The following is a 25,941-nucleotide window of genomic DNA, read 5'->3' on the forward strand; positions in this document are numbered from 1 at the left end:
CTTCCTAGGGTCAAGGCAAAGAAAGGAATAAATCTACAGACTACCAGATCCATGGATTCTCTATGGTTAGTAAACTCAGAGCTCCTGACAGGGGGGAAACACTCCACCGCTACAGTGGAAGTATCAAGAGTGGAAGGGTTCACATACAGGTATGCACCAACTGCTGGTTGCAGATTTCCATTATTGTAGCATTATCATTGTACTAAATACAATAGAATTGAATAATTGACCACTTCACAATAAAAATACAAAACAATTGTATGTACATTGAATTTGAAATGAGCAGTAGAATTATGTCTGGCAAATTTCAGTTAATCCAATTACCCTCCCCTATATCATGTGACAGCCATCAGCCAATAACAAAATTCATATACTATGCAATTTTGGACATGCTCAGTAGGAGTTGGAGCCTCAGAAAGTGTAAATATAAAAATGTGTATGTTTTTATAATGAAAGTATAGTAAAGTTTTTTTTGTTTTTTTTTTAAATTGCATACTTTATCAGAATCATTAAACTTTAACTGTTACCCTTAATGAACTGTATTGTTCTTCTATGCAGTAATAACGATCAATGTTCCACTTACATTCCTTTGGTTTGCTTCATTCATCCTTCTTCCTATACATTTCTTTTACCTCTCCCACCATTTATGTAATTCTTTGCATTCTTTCCATGTTTTTCTACTTATTGTTGTCATTATCTGCTTTGTATAATGTATATTTCATTCCTCCCTTTCTTTCCCTCATTTGCACAGTGCTACAGATGCAGCAAAACACAATCATTACTTCAAAATCAAACAGTATTCAGTAAAAATATAAGTATAAATAGCAGTCTAAGAAAAAAAAGGATAATTGCACTGAAGTGTAACCACCCTGCGGGGAAATAGTTTGAAGCAGCTCACTTCTTTCATTCCATTAATATTTCATCAGATTGTTTTCCTAAAAGGTGATTTTGATCACTTTAAATTCATTGTCTGTCGCTAACCTTTTGAAGACCGATTTCAATCTGCATTGGAAATGGCACACAGGAGCCAAGATTATTCAGTAGAGACTTACAATATATAGCAGTATGTAATGTATAAATATGTCAGGATATATATGTAGAGCTTTAGCTTTCAAGCTTGTAATGACATAAAAAGAGGCAGAAAATAGTAGGACTGAAATAAACCAGCTATATATTTATAACATTGGAATGGGGCATTTTCAATCAATTCAATGAACACATGGTATTTGTTAGCGGTATGCACAGTGTGTTCTGCCAATGTGTTGCATTCAAATACTTTAGGGGTACTTAGAAAAAGTAAAAAATGTTGTCTGGGGGTTTATCAACTCCTATTAGCTGTTGAATTTGATAAGTGAAACTTACCTCCATAAATGTGTTAACTATCAAGACTTTGAATTGTGATTTGCCAAACAGGACTGGCACATGGTATAGGGCCATTTTCCCCTAAAACTATACTGAAAAAAGCGATAACCAATAAAAAGGGCAGACAATAGTAGCATCAACATAGAAAATGTAAACATTGCAGATAATTATCAAACAATTGATTGTGATCGCCCACTTAGGACCAGATTACAAGTGATGCACTATTAAGCACTTTCAAATGCCAGCAAACACTGCTGGAAGTAAAGATTTTCATATTGCAAGTTAAAAGTATAATGTTAGGACTTCAGATTCATTGACCATGCTAACTTCTTCTCCCCATAGACGTTAATGGCGCGTGCTGTTAAAAAAAACTAACACTTATTGACCGCTCGCTATCATTTTTGAACATATATTTCTATCTATCTATCCATCTATATCTATCTATCTATCTATCTATCTATCTATCTATCTATCTATCTATCTATATGTGATTATTTTTAAATATAAATATATATATATACATATATATATATATATATATATATATATATATACCTATATAGAGATATCTATATTTAAAAATACTAAGTACATTTTCTACTATGTGAAGAACATTGGAATGTAAAATAGTTACAGTAAATACACAGTAAAATACATTCTAAATAGGGATAGGCAAATGTACTGAAAGTGTAATTCATTTGGTAGAGTGAATAGTCCTGTGGACATTCGTTTTGGACAATCGAATGTTGATAAGAATAAAAATCCATTAAAATTCAGTAATCAGAGTTGGGGCGGAGCTAGCCTTTGAAAAGACAGGACGCGTCCCCATGAAGCTCCTCTCTCTAAGACAGCTTTCCTATGTTATTTGCCCTAACTTTCTGACACTGAGGCAGTATAATACCGCATTTTGCGAGACTACATGATTTCTGAAGTTTGAAGGAGTGGATAAATCGACTGCAACCTGTCTAAGCTTGATTACAAACTCAACACAGAGACCAGATATAGTGGACAACATCACTAAGATGGCGGCGACGGATACATGGGGAGTGAAAGTGCATCATGCGCTCAAACTCTGTCTACAGAATATTTAACGGACCCTAATAATGGAAATCACCTCTCTTTTTGTACGGACAGGCTGTAGGGCTATTGACCCAATGCTATCTGCTTCAGGGCTCCAACTATATAATGCTGCTCTTGTGAGATGCAGCCAACCCGGTCCGTGGAGGCGATTTCACAAGCAGCTGATATATCTTCCTACAATGGAGTCAATGTTTGCCGTGGGACACCCTTAGCTCGGGGCGATTCACCTGACCCACCATAAATGTTTGGAGGAATGCTTCAAAGTTGTTCTCACGAGCCTGAGATATCATCTCTAATATGGTCTGCTGTGGAGTCGATAGAAGGATACATAGGCCCTGGGGAAAGGTCTGACCAAATTCCTACAGCAGAACTACCGCAGAGCTCATATGGCAATAAAGTGCCACCAGTATCATCTCACACTAATATCTTGCGGTTGGTGGCAGAAGACCATATGGATCTGAAAAGGTGGCGAATATTGAATGATGACATTAGGAGGATTACACATCTCCCGCAAGAAGCTGTATGGAATATGACTCTGCAACTGCTGGAGGAGTACCAACGGATAATTTTGAGCGCATATCCTAAAGCCGGAATCGGCTAAAAAGGCTGCTTTTTGAATCTCCTGGAACATTATTAACATATGAGATTCCTGGACTAATTTACCTCCGATGACTATTATTGTTTGCTTTGGACGCTATTGTTGACTAAACCTCCAAAACTTCCATTTGCAGTGTGGTTCCCCAAAGCATAGACGCCTGGACTGGCTACTGGACTCTGGGTTACTATGAGGCTATTTCATCTAATCTTGTTTAGCACTTATAGATGAAGGGCATTATATGTAGTTATTCCTTTATTTGTTTTATGCTAGCTGGTATAGATTTGTCTCCTGCAGTTTGGGATGTCTGTGATACATAATCTTTAGACGTTACTGTTAGTGTATAGTTTGACCACTTAGTTGTGCAGTTGCAAGTGCGCATTATACCTATATTCTCCTTCATATCTCACCAATTTTATCATATTCATGTAAGCACTGTTCGCTTCTTATATGTGTCTTGTACATTTTGACGTCTGTGATGGATCAATATTTATGCTTGCTTTTCTCTTGTGTCTAGGGTATTTACCAATACTTTAAATTAATCCACCTTTGTTTCGAAATAAGCACTGCAACCAGGGTCATGGCTTACATTTGTTACTAAAGTTTTTAAAATAATTTTATGTACATACCTCTTTGCTCTGTCTGAGGGTGTGCAGAAAATGTCATATATGTGTTTATGTTATATTGAGCTGAGTGGCGGTGGGTGCTGCTGTGGACGTGCAGGCGTACCCAATAGAATTTTGATAATGCTCCATTACAGTTGATGCTCTCAGTTTTTACTATTCATATCTTAGCTTAATATATGGGCTTATTGTACACTGAGAGGAGACAATGGGTGAGAGTTTACTATATAGTTTGATTCAATTTATTTACTCATATCTTTTCTCGATAAATATACACATGGGTCTGCTGCCCGCGGCCGCGGTGGTGAGGCTAATGGGTATTATTAATATATTCCTCTTATGGGTGAAGCTGTAACTCGATTCAATGAACCCTGTATGTCTAATGCGGTATGCATTTACCCTTTGACCCTGCTAGACCAAAAAGAGACTTTACTGCCATCATACATATATTATCTTTCTGGTACAACCGCCATACATTCGCAAGCCATCCTGTCTCAGAAGATGTCAGAGTGTAATATGTTCTACCATTTTCAGTTAGATGGGTTCATATGTTCTTCTTCTATTTTTCTACATAGTGGTTCAATTTATACTACCAGGTGAGACCAGATGAAGAAATTATATTTGTATTTCTGTTATACTGTCTGTTAGGTACGGTCGGACAATATAAGATGATGTTTTTCCTTATTTGTAAATATTTGTGAGGCAGTCATATTAGTATACATGTCTCCCAAAAAGGAATTACTATAGCTGGTTTAGTGTATAGCCATTATTACGTGCTGCCCAATCACTATCTGAATACACTTATTATAGAATATTGGTGCTTAGAGCTCAAGATATAGTCCGGTACTTTACACTGCTCAATTACATGTTTATATATGCATAGTCTTAGGGTACACAACTGCCTTTAAGCTAGTTTTAGGACACCTTTGCTGCGAGAATATATCTATAGAGTTCGCCCTGAGGCCATAATCTCCAGACTAGTGGCTCTGCTCCCCCCCACCCCAAAATTTGTTTACTAGTTAAACAACAAGAACGCAGATTCCATTGAACCGTCCCACATACCTGTTATACATCTACATCAATTTAGCGGCTATTAATTACCCCTTCCCTATTCTATATGCCACTTCCTTCATTATGTTGCATTTGAACGTCTGAGGCCACACTGGCCCATATTTGTATTTAAAGGAATAGGTAGTGGAATATATAAATAAAAATGAAGTCTCACTCTTATAATTCAATTTAAGGGACAGATTGTTAGAGCAAGCAATGTTATTGACACAAGTTTATAATTTAAGCATTTAGCTATGATTAGCTTATGAGCCAGAGACATGTTAAATCTGAGCTGTCATGGTATTCATTGTTGGGCTAACTTATATCACTGTCCTTTATGATGATTATTAGTTATTATGCTTCTTTTTCTGTTTAATATAGTCTTCTCTTTTATTGTAATATGTTCCCTGAATAAAACATTTAAATAAAAAAAAAAAATAGTAATCAAATGTTATTTCCAATTTTACTTTTGTTTTCAAATGTCCATTATGATAGTGAATAACCAGATTCGAAATTTTGAAAGTAACGTTCGATTTAACAAATACTTTTCAGAAGTTCAATAGTTCAAATATATCAGTTAAAATGTTTCTATTTTGAATATTGCATAATTTGAATATTACATTTAAAGAGAGCATTAGAAATACTATTACAAATATATTGATTCAAATTTTTCAAATTCAAATATTGAATAATTCAAATCAAATTATTAGAAAATTTTAAAATCCAATATTACATTTAAAGAAAGCATTAGAAATACCATTACATTAAACAAATGTCAGAATGTTGTACAAACATGCAAAATTTGAAACGAAGAAGCAAATGTGTTAAAATTTGTTTCATTTTTTGAATATTGCAAAACATTCACCCGTCCTTAATTAAAATTGAATAAAAATATGTGTGTACATGTGTGTGTTTATACATATAATACATATATAAATGCACATGTATATACACATAAATGCACATATATTTATACACATACACATATTTAGACATTTATGTTCTGTTTGGTGCACATTTTTTTTAGCTCTTACACTTTACGCTAGGTCCCCACTCCCACAAAACCGAAATGCACTAAATTTGTTTGTGCTCGAGCAAACGCTTTTTCTTTGAATATGTGAACAATTTAGTGCGGATTTTATATCGATTATCACCACTTGCAGTAGCAATAACTTGCCAGTTGTAATCTAGTGTTTTGTAGGAGTACCAAAACACAGAGATCATTATGGGACACTCACCTCTTATTATCTTCTTATGCTGCAAAATTGGTGCTCAATTCACATACCCTGAGCTTGTATATATTGATGTGGCTCAAGCAGAAAAAATACAATATTTGTAACATGCAATAGAAGTTTTTCTCCTTTGACTTTTGATAACTTTATACTCATTGTAAGAAACTATACTGAAATACTTCACAAAGAAATACTCAGGAAAAACAAATTGTTCACCAAAAATCATATTTTATGAAAAAATGTAAAAAGTATATATAAATTACACAGGAATAATTGTATTAAATAGGGACAGTGCAAATTTTAATTTAAAGGGACAGTATACACTCATTTTCATATAACTGCATGTAATAGACACTACTATAAAGAATAAGATGCACAGACACTGATATAAAAATCCAGTATAAAATGGTTTAAAAACTTACTTAGAAGCTTTCAGTTCAGTTTCAGTTTCAGCAAGTGGGAAATAAGACACTCCCCCCTCCCCCTTCTTTTGCATATGAAAAGACCCTTTACACAAACAGGAGCAAGCTGGAGAAGGTAGCTGACGGTATTCAAATAAAACTTTGGGGCTTGGTTAGGAGTCTAAAATTCAGAGCAATGTTATTTAAAAATAAGCAAAATTATACATTTTTTTAAAAAACAAACTTTATGGGCTTTATAAATAGATCATCTACAAAACATTTATGCAAAGAAAAAATGAGTGTATAATGGCCCTTTAAGTACACTGGATGTGCAAAACAAAAAAACAAGAAGTTTGTATTTAAAAGTACAAAATACAATTCATAATTGTTGTTTTTTTGTACAAATTGGCTAAACGTTGGCATTCCATGGGTGTATATGAAATTGTCTCCCAAATCCCAGCGTAATTTTGTAAGCATTTCTGCCCTTCAAATCTCACAATTATCAAAATACTCAAAATGCTAATTACTCTGAAAGGAAAATCTATCCATATCAAAATAACAGTGAATTTAAGATATGATGCACTGATAACAGTTGGCTAGACTACGAGTTTGGCGTTAGCCTTAAAAAGCAGCGTTAAGAGGTCGTAACGCTGCTTTTTAACGCTCGCTGGTATTACGAGCCTTGCAGGTACAGGTGTACCAATCACTTTTTTGCCAGACTCGGAAATACTGCAAATTCACTTAGGTCAATTGTGTATCCTATATTTTCAATGGGACTTGCATAGCGCCGGTATTACGAGTCTGACCAAAAGTGACCGGTAGACCCTCTCCTGTCAAGCCTGGTACCGCATTTAAAAGTCAGTAGTTAAGAGTTTTACACTACAACGTTGTAGCATAAAATTCTTAACTAAAGTGCTAAAAAGTACACTAACACCCATAAACTACCTATTAACCCCTAAACCGAGGCCCCCCACATCGCAAACACTAAAAGAAATATTTTAACCCCTAATCTGCCGAACCAGACTTCGCCGCCACTATAATAAATATATTAACCCCTAAACCGCCGCACTCCCGCATCGCAAACACTAGTGATATATTATTAATATTAACCCCTAATCTGCCGTCCCTAACATCTCCGCCACCTACCTACATTTATTAACCCCTAATCTGCTGCCCCCAACGTCGCCGCCACTATATTAAATGTTTTAACCCCTAAACCTAAGTCTAACCCTAACCCTAACCCCCCCTAACTTAAATATAATTACAATAAATCTAAATAAAATTACTACAATTAACTAAATAATTCCTATTTAAAACTAAATATTTACCTATAAAATAAAACCTAAGATAGCTACAATATAACTAATAGTTACATTGTAGCTAGCTTAGGGTTTATTTTTATTTTATAGGCAACTTTGTATTTATTTTAACTAGGTAGAATAGTTATTAATTAGTTATTAACTATTTAATAACTACCTAGTTAAAATAAAGACAAATTTACCTGTAAGATAAAACCTAACCTAAGTTACAATTACACCTAACACTACACTACAATTAAATAAATTCACAAAATTAAATACAATTAATTACAATTAAATAAAATTATCTAAATTACGAAACCCCCCTACTAAATTACAGAAAATAATAAAATAATTACAAGATTTTTAAACTAATTACACCTACTCTAATCCCCCTAACAAAAAAAAAACAAAAAAAAAAAACCCCTACCCTACACTAAATTACAAATAGCCCTTAAAAGGGCCTTTTGCAGGGCTTTGCCCCAAAGTAATCAGCTCTTTTACCTATAAAAAAGTACAAATACCCCCCCAACATTAAAACCCCCCACCCATACATCCAACCCTACTCCAATACCCACCCAATCCCCCCTTAAAAAAACCTAACACTAACCCCCTGAAGATCACCCTACCATGAGACGTCTTCACCCAACCGAGCAGAAGTGGTCCTCCAGATGGGCAGAGGTCTTCATCCAACCGGGCAGAAGTGGTCCTCCAGATGGGCAGAAGTCTTTATCCAGACGGCATCTTCTATCTTCATCCATCCGGCGCAGAGCGGGTCCATCTTCAAGACATTCGACGTGCAGCATCCTCTTCATCCGGAGTCTTCTTACTAAATGACGGTACCTTTAAGTGACATCATCCAAGATGGTGTCCCTTCAATTCCGATTGGCTGATAGAATTCTATTAGCCAATCGGAATTAAGGTAGAAAAAATCCTATTGGCTGATGCAATCAGCCAATAGGATTGAAATTCAATCCTATTGTCTGATTGCATCAGTCAATAGGATTTTTTCTACCTTAATTCCGATTGACTGATAGTTACATTACCAGTGATTGGTGCACAGCTAGGCTAGCTGTGCACTGATCACTGGTACTAGACTAACGCCGCCTGCACGGGGACCGCTGCAAAAAGCGGAACGACCCAAAAGGCACTGGCCAGCAGCCATCAGAGATTACCCGCTGTCCTGGGTGAATGGGGAGAAATGAAAGGGAGGAGCTGGGAGGGAGGAGCCTGGCAGTACAACCCTGATGTGTACAAGTGATCTGGATATGCTGAGCGGCTGCGCCTAATAATCTGCTGTCACTCTGTGGATATATATATATATATATATATATATATATATATATATATATATATATAGATAGATATATATAATAATGTGACACATCACTTTCCTATAATAAAATAACTGCACACTTTCTCATCTGTATCCCTAAGGCTGATTGAAAAATAAATAAGACCTGCTGGCGCAAATTAATAGGACCGGAAATGGTTAAAGTTCCCTAACGAAAGTTGCTACAACATGATTATGGAACTTTTTAAATAGGACTAACATTTTTTTTAAGCAAGACTTATTTTTAATGCAAAGTTTATTTTAATGATTCTTGGATAAAAAGATTTTGAAATATAAACTTACAGAATAAATGGACTTTTCAAAAATTCTATTTATATAAGTATATACAATGTTTCATATTAATTTAATTTATTTTGCAAGTGTTAAATATTTATGTATTAGAAGAAAATATTTTCCACACAATCGTCCAGATTACTAGCTTTGCGTTATGAGTGGCTCGGTAATAACTTGCAAGTTATTTCCACCACTCACCTTTAATAGCGCAGCTATTACAGGTTTTCGAAAAACCTGCGTTAGCAGGCAATATGGCAGTGTTGAGCTCCATACCGCATACAAATACCAGCGCTGCTTTGAGCTGGTTTTACATGCTCATGCACGATTTCCCCATAGACATCAATGGGGATAGCCGGCTAAAAAAAAGCATAACACATGCAATAAAGGAACGTAAAGCTCCGTAACGCAGCCCCATTGATTCCTATGGGGAAAGAAAATGTATGTTTAAACCTTGCACCCTAACATAAACCTGGAGTCTAAATACCCCTAATCTGTCTCCCCGACATTACCGACACCTACATTACACTTATTAACCCCTAATCTGCCGCCCCGGACATCGCTGCCACCTACATACACTTATTAACCCCTAATCTACCACCTCCAATGTCGCCGCCACCTACATAAATTTATTAACCCCTAATCTGCTGCCCCCAATGTCGCCGCCACCCACCTACACGTATTAACCCCTAATCTGCTGCCCAAGGGCAATGCCCATCCAAATGCCCTTTTCAAGGCAATGGGGAGCTTAGGTTTTTTTAGGTAGGATTTTTTTTGTGGGGTTGGTTGTTTGGGTGGTGGGTTTTTAATGTTGGAGGGTTGTTTGTATTTTTTTTTACAGGTAAAAGAGCTGATTTCTTTGGGGCAATGCCCCACAAAAGGCCCTTTTATGAGTCATTGGCAGTTTAGTGTAAGCTAGGGTTTTTTATTTTTTTGGGGGGGGCTTTTTTATTTTGATAGGGCTATTAGGTTAGGTGTAATTAGTTTAAATATTTGATCATTTCTTTTTTCTTTTATGCAATTTAGTGTTTATTATTTTTTGTAATTTAGATAAATGTATTTTGTTAATTTTATTTATTTAAATTTAGTGTAATGTTAGGTTTAACCGTTAGACAGGTTAGGTTTTATTTTACAGGTAACTGTATTTATTTTAACTAGGTAGCTAGTAAATAGTTAATAACTATTTACTAACTAGTCTACCTAATTAAAATAAATACAAACTTGCCTGTGAAATAAAAATAAAACCTAATATAGCTACAATGTAACTATTAGTTATATTGTAGCTAGCTTAGGGTTTATTTTACAGGTAAGTATTTAGTCTTAAATAGGTATTATTTAGGTAATAATAGTAATTTTTATTTAGATTTATTTTAATTATATTAAAGTTAGGGGTGTTAGGGTTAGACTAAGGGTTAAGTTTAGGGGTTAATATATTTATTTAGTGTTAGTGATGTGGGAGGCCAGAGGTTTAGGGGTTAATAACTTTTGTATAGTGACGGCAACATTGGGGACAACAGATTAGGGGTGAATAAGTGTAGTTAGGTGGCGACAATTTTGGGGGCAACAGATTAGGGGTTAGTAACAGTAATGTAGTTTGCGGCGATGTTAGGGACAGGAGATTAGGGGTTAATAAGTGTATGTAGGTGGCGACGACATTGGGGGTAGCAGATTAGAGGTTAATAATATTTAACTAGTGTTTATGATGCAGGAGTGGGGCGGTTTAGGGGTTAATATGTTTATTATAGTGGCAGCGATGTCTGGAGCAGCATATTAGGGGTTAATACATTTATTTTAATGTTTGTGATGTGGGAGGGCCTCGGTTTAGGGGTTAATATGTATTTTATGGGTGTTAGTGTACTTTGTGACACTTTAGTTATGAGTTTTATGGTACAGCTTTGTAACGTAAAACCCATAACTACTGGCTTTCAGTTTATGTTACGGATCTTGTAGTTAAAGGCTGTACCACTCACTTTTTGGCCGGACAGGCAAACTCGTAATACTGGTGCTGTGGAAGTCCCATCGAAAAAGGACATTTTTTAAAAAGTGCGGTAGTTATGTTGCGTGACGGCCAAAAAAGTGTGCGGTACAGCTATACCTGCAAGACTCTTAATAGCAGCGGTAGTGAAAAAGCAGCGTTATGAAGCTTTTTCACTCATAATGCAAAACTCGTAATCTAGCCGAATGGTAGTTGCTTTTCCTTTAAGCGTATCCTAAAATATAACTTTGAATAACTTCTCCAGGAACAAGTTAAGAAGATTACGGCTAGATTTAGAGTTTTGTCGGTAACGACCCGCGTAGCTAACGCTGGCTTTTTTCTGGCCGCACCTTTAAAATAACTCTGGTATTGAGAGTCCACAGGATGGCTGCGTTAGGCTCCAAAAAAGGAGCGTAGAGCATATTTAACGCAACTGCAACTCTCGATACCAGAGTTGCTTACAGACGTGGCCAGCCTCAAAAACGTGCTCGTGCACGATTCCCCCATAGGAAACAATGGGGCTGTTTGAGCTGAAAAAAAACCTAACACCTACAAAAAAGCCGCGTTCAGCTCCTAACGCAGCCCCATTGTTTGCTATGGGGAAACACTTCCTACGTCTGCACCTAACAGTCTAACATGTACCCCAAGTCTAAACACCCCTAACCTTACACTTATTAACCCCTAATCTGCCGCCCCCGCTATCGCTGACCCCTGCATATTATTATTAACCCCTAATCTGCCGCTCCGTAAACCGCCGCTACTTACATTATCCCTATGTACCCCTAATCTGCTGCCCCTAACACCGCCGACCCCTTTATTATATTTATTAACCCCTAATCTGCCCCCCACAACGTCGCCTCCACCTGCCTACACTTATTAACCCCTAATCTGCCGACCGGACTGCTCCGCTATTATAATAAAGTTATTAACCCCTAATCCGCCTCACTAACCCTATAATAAATAGTATTAACCCCTAATCTGCCCTCCCTAACATCGCCGACACCTAACTTCAAACATTAACCCCTAAATCTGCCGACTGGAGCTCACCACTATTCTAATAAATGTATTAGCCCCTAAAGCTAAGTCTAACCCTAACACTAACACCCCCCTAAGTTAAATATAATTTAAATCTAACGAAATTAATTAACTCTTATTAAATAAATTATTCCTATTTAAAGCTAAATACTTACCTGTAAAATAAATCCTAATATAGCTACAATATAAATTATATTTATATTATAGCTATTTTAGGATTTATATTTATTTTACAGGTAACTTTGTATTTATTTTAACCAGGTATAATAGCTATTAAATAGTTAAGAACTATTTAATAGCTAAAATAGTTAAAATAATTACAAATTACCTGTAAAATAAATCCTAACCTAAGTTACAATTAAACCTAACACTAGACTATCAATAAATTAATTAAATAAAATACCTACAATTACCTACAATTAAACCTAAGACTACACTATCAATAAATTATTTAAATACAATATCTACAAATAAATACAATGAAATAAACTAACTAAAGTACAAAAAATAAAAAAGAACCAAGTTACAAAAAATAAAAAAATATTTACAAATATTAGAAAAATATTACAACCATTTTAAACTAATTACACCTACTCTAAGCCCCCTAATAAAATAACAAAGCCTCCCAAAATAAAAAAATTCCCTACCCTATTCTAAATTACAAAAGTTCAAAGCTCTTTTACCTTACCAGCTCTGAACAGGGCCCTTTGCGGGGCATGCCCCAAAGAATTCAGCTCTTTTGCCTGTAAAAAAAAAACATACAATACCCCCCCCAACATTACAACCCACCACCTACATACCCCTAATCTAACCCAAACCCCTCTTAAATAAACCTAACACTAAGCCCCTGAAGATCTTCCTACCTTATCTTCACCCTGCCAGGTTCACCGATCCGTCCTCAGAAGTCTTGATCCAAGCCTCGGAAGTGTTGATCCAAGCCCAAGCGGGGGGCTGAAGAGCGACGTCCATCCTCAGGCTGAAGTCTGGATCCAAGCGGCGACTGAAGAAATCCATCCTCGGGCTGAAGTCGGAAGTCCATCATCTGGATGAAGTCTTCTATCAAGCCGCATCTTCAATCTTCTTTCTTCTGGAGCGGAGCGGAACCATCTTCTTCCAAGCCGACGCGGAACATCCTCTTCAACCGACGACTAGACGACGAATGACGGTTCCTTTAAATGACGTCATCCAAGATGGCGTCCCTCGAATTCCGATTGGCTGATAGGATTCTATCAGCCAATCGGAATTAAGGTAGGAATATTCTGATTGGCTGATTCCATCAGCCAATCAGAATATTCCTACCTTAATTCCGATTGGCTGATAGAATCCTATCAGCCCATCGGAATTCGAGGGACGCCATCTTGGATGACGTCCCTTAAAGGAACCGTCATTCGTCGGGAAGTCGTCAGAAGAAGAAGATGGGTCCGCGGTGAAGGTCTTCAAGATGGAGCCGGTCCTCATCGGATGAAGATAGAAGATGCCGCTTGGAAGAAGATGGTTGCCAGTCCGGATCTACTCTTCTTCCCGGATAGGATGAAGACTTTGGACCCTCTTCTGGATTTCTTCAGCCCCATGGATGTCTAGCCCCCTCTTGGGTTGGATGAAGATATCGGAGCCAGGACGGATCGGTCTGATACCCGGTGAGGTAAAGACAAGGTAGGAAGATCTTCAGGGGCTTAGTGTTAGGTTTATTTAAGGGGGGTTTGGGTTAGATTAGGGGTATGTGGGTGGTGGGTTGTAATGTTGGGGGGGTATTGTATGTGTTATTTTACAGGCAAAAGAGCTGAATTTCTTGGGGCATGCCCCGCAAAGGGCCCTGTTCAGGTAGTAATTTAGAATAGGGTAGGGCATTTTTTTATTTTGGGAGGCTTTGTTATTTTATTAGGGGGCTTAGAGTAGGTGTAATTAGTTTAAAATTGTAGTAATATGTTTCTGATGTTTGTAAATATTTTTTTATTTTTTGTAACTTAGTTCTTTTTTATTTTTTGTACTTTAGTTAGTTTATTTCATTGTATTTATTTGTAGATATTGTATTTAATTAATGTATTGATAGTGTATTAATGTTAATGTAATGTATTGATAGTGTAGTGTTAGGTTTAATTGTAGGTAATTGTAGGTATTTTATTTAATTAATTTATTGATAGTGTAGTGATAGGTTTAATTGTAACTTAGGTTAGGATTTATTTTACAGGTAATTTTGTAATTATTTTAGCTATTAAATAGTTCTTAACTATTTAATAGCTATTGTACCTGGTTAAAATAAATACAAAGTTACCTGTAAAATAAATATAAATCCTAAAATAGCTATAATATAATTATAATTTATAATGTAGCTATATTAGGATTTATTTTACAGGTAAGTATTTAGCTTTAAATAGGAATAATTTATTTAATAAGAGTTAATTAATTTCGTTAGATTTAAATTATATTTAACTTAGGGGGGTGTTAGTGTTAGGGTTAGACTTAGCTTTAGGGGTTAATACATTTATTAGAATAGCGGTGAGCTCCAGTCGGCAGATTAGGGGTTATTGTTTGAAGTTAGGTGTCAGCGATGTTAGGGAGGGCAGATTAGGGGTTAATACTATTTATTATAGGGTTAGTGAGGCGGATTAGGGGTTAATAACTTTATTATAGTAGCGGTGCGGTACGCTCGGCAGATTAGGGGTTAATAAGTGTAGGCAGGTGGAGGGGACGTTGAGGGGGCAGATTAGGGGTTAATAAATATAATATAGGGGTCGGCAGTGTTAGGGGCAGCAGATTAGGGGTACATAGCTATAATGTAGGTGGCGGCGGTGTGCGGACGGCATATTAGGGGTTAATTATTGTAGGTAGCTGGTGGCGACGTTGTGGGGGCAGGTTAGGGGTTAATAAATATAATATAGGGGTCGGCGGTGTTAGGGGCAGCAGATTAGAGGTATATTAGTATAACGTAGGTGGCGGTCGGCAGATTAGGGGTTAAACAAATTTAATCGAGTGGCGGCGATGTGGGGGGACCTCGGTTTAGGGGTACATAGGTAGTTTATGGGTGTTAGTGTACTTTAGAGCACAGTAGTTAAGAGCTTTATGAACCGGCGTTAGCCCAGAAAGCTCTTAACTACTGACTTTTCTCTGCGGCTGGAGTTTTGTCGTTAGATTTCTAATGCTCACTTCAGCCACGACTCTAAATACCGGAGTTAGAAAGATCCCATTGAAAAGATAGGATACGCAAATGACGTAAGGGGATCTGCGCTATGGAAAAGTCGCAGCTGAAAAGTGAGCGTTAGACCCTTTATTGACTGACTCCAAATACCGGCGGTAGCCTAAAACCAGCGTTAGGAGCCTCTAACGCTGGTTTTCACGGCTACCACCAAACTCCAAATCTAGGCCTTAGTTTCTCCAAATAAGACAGCTGGTGGAGAGTTTGGCCATTGAACACTTGCAGAAATCAAGGTGTTTATGAATTCATATTGGCTTATGTGTACTATTACAAAACAACAGAAATGGCTTGTGTTTTATGCCCCTTTAAATGGCCATAATAGTAAAAAAAAATACCTGCTCTAATCTGTTAGAGCATGTCATTTTACGACTATCAACCCTGCTCTACTGTGTGTTAATTGTCCACAAAGGGATTAGAGCATGTCATTTTTTACTATTATGGCCCTTTAAGTTTTACATAATTGCCTAAAAGATAATAATATCAACAACAACTGCCTAGGAGATAAGAGGTTAGGTTTAGGGTTGCCACCTTTTCTGGAAAGAAATACTGGCCGTGCTCATTACTATAAAGTTTCATAAATAATTATACAGTATTAATTATAAACTAAAGCTGCTAGGACTGATTTTAAATTTTCATTGTTTTATAGTTAGATGTTTCACAATGATATTGACTTTTGTTGTATATTGTACTGGTGACAAAAACATGTTTGAGTGTTTCAGAGGTTTAATGATTTTGTCAGGGAGAATACAGGGAGAATACAGAATACAAGAAACAACAGAACAGCTGTTACATATCAAATAAGTAAAGTCTGTACTTATGTAAACAATGGACATGTGTATTCTGCAGTTTTGTTAACTGCCAAATGTAGAAAAAGGTGGCTGCTCATAGCATTCAGCTCTTTTTGGAACCAAATTTTATTTTCTAAAAGTTCAACACACTAAGATCTGGATTTACACAGATCATACAGCCAGATTACAAGTTTTGCGGTATGGTGTGGTACGTCTTTGCTGCTGAAAAATTGGCCATTGCACGTGGAATTGCAGGTCTCCCGTATTACAAGTTGCGGTGGTATAGCTATACCGTAAATGTTTTAACCTGTAACGCAAATGACGTTTGAGTGCAGGATTTCCATAGCGCCATATTACAGGTTGTGCGGTCCGGCTAAAATGCTTGCGTTATAGCCTATACCGCTGTGATCCATACCACAATCTGAGACCAGTAGTTATGTATTTTGCAAAACAAAAATGTTTCACAAAACTCATAACTAAAATGTTACAAAGTACACTAACACCCATAAACTACTAATTAACCCCTAAACCGCCATCCACCCGCATCACAAATACTTTATTAAATTTATTAACCCCTATTCCACCTCCCACCCGCATAGCCAATACTAAATAAAGCTATTAACCCCTAAACCACTGGCCCCCACATTGCTACTACTATAATAAACCTATTAACCCCTAAACTGGCGACCCCACACATCGTAACTACTATAATAAACATTTTAACCCCTAAACCGCTACCCCCCACATCGCAACTACTATAATAAACCTATTAACAACTAATTTGCCGGCCCCCCACATCACTACTACTATAATAAACCTATTAACCCCTAAACCTCCAGCCCCCACATCGCAACTACTATAATAAACCTATTAACCCCTAAACCGCCGCCCCCACATTGCAACTACTAAACATATTAACCCCTAAACTGCTGGCCCCCCACATCAATAGCACTAAATTAAACTATTAACTCCTAAACCTAATACCCCCTAGTTTTAAATTAAATTTACAATATAGCTATCTTTAAAAAAATAAAGACTTATCTGAGAAATAAAAAAAAAAATAAGTTTAAACTATAAAGTAACCTAACATTACTATTTTAAAGCAATAAAATTAACGAAAAAATAAATTACAAATTAAAAAAATCCTTACATTACGAAATAATTAAAAAAAATACATTACAAAAAAATAAAAACTCTAAAATTACGAAAAATAAAAAAACTCTAAGATTAAAAAAAATAAATGAAATTATCCAAAATAATAAACAAATTACACCTAATCTAATACTCGTATAAAAATAAAAAAGCCTCCCCCAAAATAAACCCCCCCAACCTAATAATAAACTGCCAATAGCCCTTAAAAGGGCCTTTTTAGGGCAATGCCCTAAGTTAAACATCTATTTTACCTCCTAAAAGTCCTCTAACAGTAAACCCCCCACCCAACCAACCCCCTAAAATAAAAAAACCTAATATTAAAAAAAACCTAAGCTACCCATTTCCCCTAAAGGGGCATTTGTATGGACATTGCCCTTAAAAGGGGATTTAGTTATTTTTCAATCATCTCTTTTACTGCCCATCCCTAATCTTAAAAAAAAAACCACTTCAATACATGTTAAAATCAGCTAATAGGATTTCAGTAGCTCTTATCCTATTGGCTGATTTGAAAATGTCAGCCAATAGGAATGCAAGGTACCTAATTTTCAAACGGTTACCTTGCATTTAAGCTTCAGTGTATGGCGGTTATCATATAAAGAGGATCCTCCACACTGGATGACCGTACCGCCGGAGACGATGCTCCACACCTTCACAGCTCCGCACCACCGGGATGAAGATAAAAGATGCCCCTGCGTTGGATGAATATGTCGCCACCTGGATGAAGACTTCTCGCCGCCTGGATGAAAATCGATGTCTGGATTTGAGGAACTGGGAGTAGATTTTCTGGGGTTAGTGTTATTTTTTTGGGGGGGGGGTGGTTTTTTTTTAAGATTAGGGAAGGGCAGTAAAAGAGCTAATTGAAAAAGAGCTGAATGCCCTTTTAAGGGCAATGCCCATACAAATGCCCCTTTAGGCCCTACAGTTTAGGGGCAATGGGTAGCTTAGGTTTTTTTAGACTTAGGTTTTTTATTTTGGGAAGTTGGTTGGGTGGGGACTTTACTGTTAGGGGGACTTTGTAATTTTTAGGTAAAAAAGCTGTTTAATGCCCTACAAAATGCCCTTTTAAGGTCTATTGGTAGTTTATTGTTAGGTTAGGCGGTGTTTTTATTTTTGGGGGGCTTTTTTGTTTTTGTAGGGGTATTAGATTAGGTGTAATTTTTATTATTTTGGATAATTTCATTTATTATATTTTGTAATCTTAGAGTTTTTTATTTTTCATAATTTTAGAGTTTTTATTTTTTGTAATGTATTTTTTTAAGCTTAGTTTTTTTTTATTTCACAGGTAAGTTTTTATTTATTTAAAGATAGTTGTATTGTAAATTTAGTTGTTTTGTAGTTGTATTGTAAATTTAATTTAAAATTAGGGGGTATTAGGTTTAGCGGTTAATAGTTAATTTACTGTGTTGTGATGTGGTGGTCCAGTGGTTTGGGGGTTAATAGGTTTATTTTATTAGTAGTGAGGTGGGAGGCCAGTGGTTTAGGGGTTAATAGGTTTATTTTAATAATAGCGATGTGGGGACGGCGGTTTAGGGGTTAATAGGTTTATTTAGAGTCGGCGATGTCAGGGGGAGCGGATTAAGGGTTAATAATTTTATTTAGTGTTGTCGATGTTAGATTAGGGGTATTTAGACTAGGGGTTTATGTAAGGGTGTTAGGTTTTAACGTATCTTTATTTTACGCCTAGACATCAATGGGGTTGCATTACGGCGATCACCATTTTGGGATCACATTGATGTCTATGGGGGAAAGCGTGCACAAGCACGAAAACTCAGGCCTTGGGTTTTGTGTGGTATGGAGCTTAACGCACCATACCACACAACAAGAGAAGGGTTTTCAGTATAATAAATCAAATAAGGGAATCTTGTGGGGGGAGAGTGACAGTTGGCGTGATGTGCTGGCACTAATTATTTGTTCAGGTGTGACCGACAAATATGATATGCTCTTTTCGAGCAGTCCTGAGCACAATATATATATAGGAGAAGTGGGGTTCCGTCCGCTCCCTTATCAGACCGGTTCCCTTACCAACTATCACACCGCTGTGGAGAGACAAATATGCACACATACACCAGAGTTCACAACGTTATCTAGCCAAATGCAGAGCTGTGGGATAAGAAGCAATTCGGTACCTTCGATCCTGCTGTTACCCACCGAGAACCTTCCTCTGTCCGCTATCCGCTGACGTGTGACCAGTGCCTCCACCAATACAGGTGTCGTGTAGCTCCCAGTGCAGCTTCCTTCGTGGGTTCGGTGTGTGTCTCCTCCTCGCCAAACGTCCCCAGCAACAAGCAAGCAAACTATGTGGTCAGGATGTTGCGCTCACTTCCTGCCTGTGCTCACTCCGGGGGGCCAATAGAAACTATGTGAAAGTAATTGAGGAGCACAGGTACGAATTAGTTGTAACTGAACGGTTTATTCCAGAACGTAAAGCATAGTTACAACACAAATGAGTGAAGAAAATACACAGCGGTTAGTGGTATGACTAACCAAACAAACAAACAAACAAACAGTGTGAGGGGAGGAATGAACAACTCCCCGGGGCTAATACATGACAGAAAAAGAAAATATCTGCTGTAGGGAAGCAGACTGCAAAAAAGACAGGTATACGCGTTTCAGCAGATTGCCTTACTCATTACCTAGTTAAGAAAATATGTGTGTGCTCTTTAAAAAGACTTGTAGACAGCTTCCTATTGGTTGTTGGGGACCCACCTCCCTGTTGCTAAGTGCAAAAAACAAACAAACCTATTACGTTATTCCGTGGGTACACAGAAAATCACTACTTATATCTATTTTCATTTCCATTTGAACTCCTAGGGTGTTAATACTACTTAATAATATACTAAGATATAGATATATAAACAAACAAAAAAAAAAAACTAACTAAACAACCATAACTGCTGTATTACAGAGGCACTACTTTATCAGTGTTGTGTTAACTATCTAGATATAAGTGACCAGACGCATGGAGGTACAGTTGGAAGTTAGTGATCTGGCTGTGTCATATGTTCCATGGATAATGCGCAGTTCATCAGTTCTCTTAAATTTTAGGTAGAACTTCTGCTTCCATGCTCTCTGCAACATAATATAAAAATTATATGAGACATATTAAAGAGGACATAATTAATAATGCAGCCAGATGTGAGGTAATTATTAAGCTAGTACACTAAATGCACAGGTTGAGACAACACCAATCAATCATAGATACAATTGCATGTATACATGGTGGGTACTTCTCCTACTCCAACCTGGATAGGGGGGAGGGGGGGGGGGACAGGAGGGGAGGACAGAAGACCTTAGACTGGAGGAGAGATCAGTATAAACCAGGGTGTGTATATTATCACCAAAAGTTGATTAGATCATATTCAGAGTTCAAGCCTTCAGGACAAGGGTTCCTGAAGGCTTGAACTCTGAATATGATCTAATCAACTCTCCTCCAGTTTAAGGTCTTCTGTCCTCCCCTCCTGTCCCCCCCCCTCCCCCCTATCCAGGTTGGAGTAGGAGAAGTACCCACCATGTATACATGCAATTGTATCTATGATTGATTGGTGTTGTCTCAACCTGTGCATTTAGTGTACTAGCTTAATAATTACCTCACATCTGGCTGCATTATTAATTATGTCCTCTTTAATATGTCTCATATAATTTTTATATTATGTTGCAGAGAGCATGGAAGCAGCAGTTCTACCTAAAATTTAAGAGAACTGATGAACTGCGCATTATCCATGGAACATATGACACAGCCAGATCACTAACTTCCAACTGTACCTCCATGCGTCTGGTCACTTATATCTAGATAGTTAACACAACACTGATAAAGTAGTGCCTCTGTAATACAGCAGTTATGGTTGTTTAGTTAGTTTTTTTTTTTTTGTTTGTTTATATATCTATATCTTAGTATATTATTAAGTAGTATTAACACCCTAGGAGTTCAAATGGAAATGAAAATAGATATAAGTAGTGATTTTCTGTGTACCCACGGAATAACGTAATAGGTTTGTTTGTTTTTTGCACTTAGCAACAGGGAGGTGGGTCCCCAACAACCAATAGGAAGCTGTCTACAAGTCTTTTTAAAGAGCACACACATATTTTCTTAACTAGGTAATGAGTAAGGCAATCTGCGGAAACGCGTATACCTGTCTTTTTTGCAGTCTGCTTCCCTACAGCAGATATTTTCTTTTTCTGTCATGTATTAGCCCCGGGGAGTTGTTCATTCCTCCCCTCACACTGTTTGTTTGTTTGTTTGTTTGGTTAGTCATACCACTAACCGCTGTGTATTTTCTTCACTCATTTGTGTTGTAACTATGCTTTACGTTCTGGAATAAACCGTTCAGTTACAACTCATTCGTACCTGTGCTCCTCAATTATTTTCACAAGGGTTTTCAGTAACTTGTAATGGCAGAGCTATGGAAAGTGCAATAACGTAATTTTTTGCGTTATTTAAGCACCCGGTATAGCGCAAAACTTGTAATCTTGCCCTTAGCGTGTTGCACTTTCACAAGAAGAAATCCGGCTCAGAAAAGAGCCAAATGCCACGAGCGTCCGCCTTCTTCCGCATTTGGCAGTTAATGAAACTGCTGAATGAACATCTCTAGTAAACAATAAATATAACAAACAATACCATGTAAGCAAAGAGAATGCTAATTATTTAACAAAGCCATTTTATGTGCAGAATTCTGCTAAAAAATAGAGACACAATCATAAAATTGTTTACATATAAATATTAACAATTCTTTTATAAGACTTATAAAGGTTTTAATTTAATATGTCTTTATTATACTTTTGCTAAAACAAAAAATCTAATGGTGGCCTAAGACTTTTGCACAGTACTGTATGTCTCAAAGTAAATTTGACAAATGATTAAAAATAGTTTTTAAAGGATATGTCCCTTATTTGCAAAATAATACCAACTTTGATAACAAAATAAAGTTTTTGCGTGTGTAAAATTTCTTTCTTTCAAATCATTCTTAAAGGGACACTAAACCCACAATTTTTTTCTGTAATGATTTAGAAAGAGCATGCAATTTACTCCTATTACCAATTTTACTTCATTCTCTTGCTATCTTTCTTTAAAAAGCAGGAATGTAATGCTTAAGAGCCGGTTCAGAACCTGGGTTATGCTTGCTTATTGGTTTGCTAAATGTAGCCAAAAATAAGCAAGCACTATCCTGGGTGCTGAACATAAAATGGGCTGGCTCCTAAGCTTTAAGGCCTCGATTCGATATGCAGCGTCGCCGGCTTTTTGCGCTGGTTTGGTATCCTATATACGGCGTAACCTAGAAGTTACGCTTGTATATTTCTGCCTTTGGCCGTAGTTTTTTGGCCCATAGGCAGGTATACCCAACCAGCGCAGTTTGGTATCCAATATACAGCGTAAGGACTTACGTGACGAAAATCGAGAAATCTTACTCCATTTTCACCTCGCCACAAATTGCAGCCGTAGTAAGCCTTACGCTGTGTATTGGAGCCCTGTAACTCCCTAAACTAGTTGCAAAATAAAACCTAACACCTAACGCATGCGCAATGTCTATCTACCTGTCAACAGCGATCCCCCGCCGCAATCCCTAATAAAGTATTTAACCCCTAAACCACCGCTCCCGGACCCCGCCGCCACCTACATTAAAAGTATAACACCCTAAAGTGATCCCCCTACACCGTCGCCAGCTACATTACATACCCCCTAATGTGAGCTCCTACCCCACCGCCAGCTATATTAAACTACCCCCTAACGTGAGCTCCTACCCCGCCGCCAGCTACATTAAACTACCCCCTAATGTGAGCTCCTACCCCACCGCCAGCTATATTAAAATTATTAACCCCTAATCTAATCCCCCTACCCTGCCGCCAGCTATATTAAAATTATTAACCCCTAATTTAATCCCCCTACCCCGCCGCCAGCTATATTAAATTAATTAACCCCTAATTTAATACCCCTATACCGCCGCCAGCTATATTAAATACATTAACCCCTAATCTAATCCCCCTAAAGTAATTACCTCTATTACCAGCCCTTAAAAGGGCCTTTTGCGTGACATTGCCCCAAAGTAACAGCTCCATTGCCAGCCCTTAAAAGGGCTTTTTGCAGGGAATTTCCCCAAAGTAATCAGCTCTTTTACCAGCCCTTAAAAGGGCTTTTTGCGGGGCATTGTTACACAGTAATCAACTTTTTTACCAGCCTTTAAAAGGGCTTTTTGCGTGGCATTACCCCAAAGTAACAGCTCTATTGCCAGCCCTTAAAAGGGCTTTTTGTGGGGCATTTCCCCAAAGAAATCCGCTCTTTTACCAGCCCTTAAAAGGGCTTTTTGTGGGGCATTGTCACAAAGAAATCAGCTCTTTTGCCTCTAATCTAAATCCCCCTACACCGCTGCAACCTATAATAAATGTATTACCCCCTAATCTAATCCCCCTACACTGCCACCGCCTATATTAAATAGATTAACCCCTAATCTAATCCCCCTACACCGCCGCCAGCTATATTAACTATATTAACCATATCTAACTCTAACATCCCTAACTAAATTCTTATTAAAATAAATCTAATTAATATTAATATTATTAATTAAAATATTCCTATTTAAATCTAAATACCTATAAAATAAACCCTAAGATAGCTACAATGTAATTAATAATTACATTGTAGCTATTTTAGGGTTTATATTTATTTTACAGGTAACTTTTAACTTTTATTTTAACTAGGTACAATAGCTATTAAATAGTTAATAACTATTTAATAGCTACCTAGTTAAAATAATTACCAATTTACCTGTAAAATAAATCCTAACCTAAGTTACAAATATACCTACACTATCAATAAATTAAATAAACTACAAATATCTAAACTAAAATACAATTAAATAAACTAAACTAAATTACAAAAAAACCCCCACTAAATTACAAAAAAATAAAAAAAGATTAATAGATTTTTAAGCTAATTACACCTATTCTAAGCCCCCTAATAAAATAATAAAGCCCCCCAAAATAAAAATATTTCCCTGCCCTATTCTAAATTAAAAAAGTTAACAGCTCTATAACCTTACCAGCCCTTAAAAGGGCCTTTTGCGGGGCATGCCCCAAAGAAATCAGCTCTTTTGCCTGTAAAAAACCCCACAATACCACCCCCCAACATTACAACCCACCACCCACATACCCCTATTCTAAACCCACCCAAACCCCCCTTAAAAAAACCTAACACTACCCCCTGAAGATCTCCCTACCTTGTCTTCACCCAGCCGGGCAGAACTCTTCATCCGATCCGGACGATGTCTTCAATCAAGCGGCAGAGAAGAAGTCTTCCATCCGGGCGATGTCTTCAATCAAGCAGCAGAGAAGAAGTCTTCCATCTGGGCGATGTCTTAAATCAAGCGGCAAAGAAGAGTTCCTCCATCGGGGCGAAGTTTTCTTCCAAGCGGCATCTTCAATCTTCTTTCTTCGCTCCTCCGACGCGAAACATCCATCCGGCATGACAACTTCCCGACGAATGAGGTCCCTTTAAATGACGTCATCCAAGATGGCGTCCGTCGAATTGGTTCAGCCAATCGGATTGAACTTGAATCTGATTGGCTGATTCAATCAGCCAATCAGATTTTTCTACCTTAAATCCGATTGGCTGATAGAATCCTATCAGCCAATCGGAATTCGACGGACGCCATCTTGGATGACGTCATTTAAAGGAACCTCATTCGTCAGGAAGTTGTCGTGCCGGATGAATGTTCCACCTCGGAGGAGCGAAGAAAGAAGATTGAAGATGCCGCTTGGAAGAAAACTTCGCCCCGATGGAGAACCTCTTCTTTGCCGCTTGATTGAAGACATTGCCCGGATGGAAGACTTCTTCTCTGCCGCTTGATTGAAGACATTGCCCGGATGGAAGACTTCTTCTCTGCCGCTTGATTGAAGACATCGCCCGGATCGGATGAAGAGTTCTGCCCGGCTGGGTGAAGACAAGGTAGGGAGATCTTCAGGGGGGTAATGTTAGGTTTTTTTAAGGGGGGTTTGGGTGGGTTTAGAATAGGGTTATGTGGGTAGTGGGTTGTAATGTTGGGGGTGGTATTGTGTGTTTTTTACAGGCAAAAGAGCTGATTTCTTTGGGGCATGCCCCGCAAAAGACCCTTTTAAGGGCTGGTAAGGTAATAGAGCTGTTAACTTTTTAAATTTAGAATAGGGTAGTGAAATTTTTTTATTTTGGGGGGCTTTATTATTTTATTAGAGGGCTTAGAATAGGTGTAATTAGCTTAAAAATCTTGTAATCTTTTTTTATTTTTTTGTAATTTAGTGTTTGTTTTTTTTGTAATTTAGTTTAGTTTATTTAATTGTATTTTAGTTTAGATATTTGTAGTTTATATAATTTATTGATAGTGTAGGTGTATTTGTAACTTAGGTTAGGATTTATTTTACAGGTAAATTGGTAATTATTTTAACTAGGTAGCTATTAAATAGTTATTAACTATTTAATAGCTATTGTACCTAGTTAAAATAAATACCAAGTTACCTGTAAAATAAATATAAACCCTAAAATAGCTACAATGTAATTATTAATTACATT

At 37.2% G+C, this 25,941-nt stretch overlaps 1 protein-coding gene across 1 annotated transcript in view; it reads left to right on the forward strand.

The window, feature by feature from the left end:
* Window positions 1-25,941, forward strand: part of TMEM132E (transmembrane protein 132E) — a 221,485-nt gene that overhangs the window by 44,113 nt on the left and 151,431 nt on the right. Inside the window, exon 3 of the mRNA XM_053705417.1 lies at window positions 9-149. Coding sequence (XP_053561392.1) covers window positions 9-149 — 141 coding nt within the window. The remainder of the gene's footprint in view (window positions 1-8; window positions 150-25,941) is intronic.

The sequence above is a fragment of the Bombina bombina genome, chromosome 3 (assembly GCF_027579735.1).
Source record: "Bombina bombina isolate aBomBom1 chromosome 3, aBomBom1.pri, whole genome shotgun sequence".
NCBI lineage: Eukaryota > Metazoa > Chordata > Amphibia > Anura > Bombinatoridae > Bombina > Bombina bombina.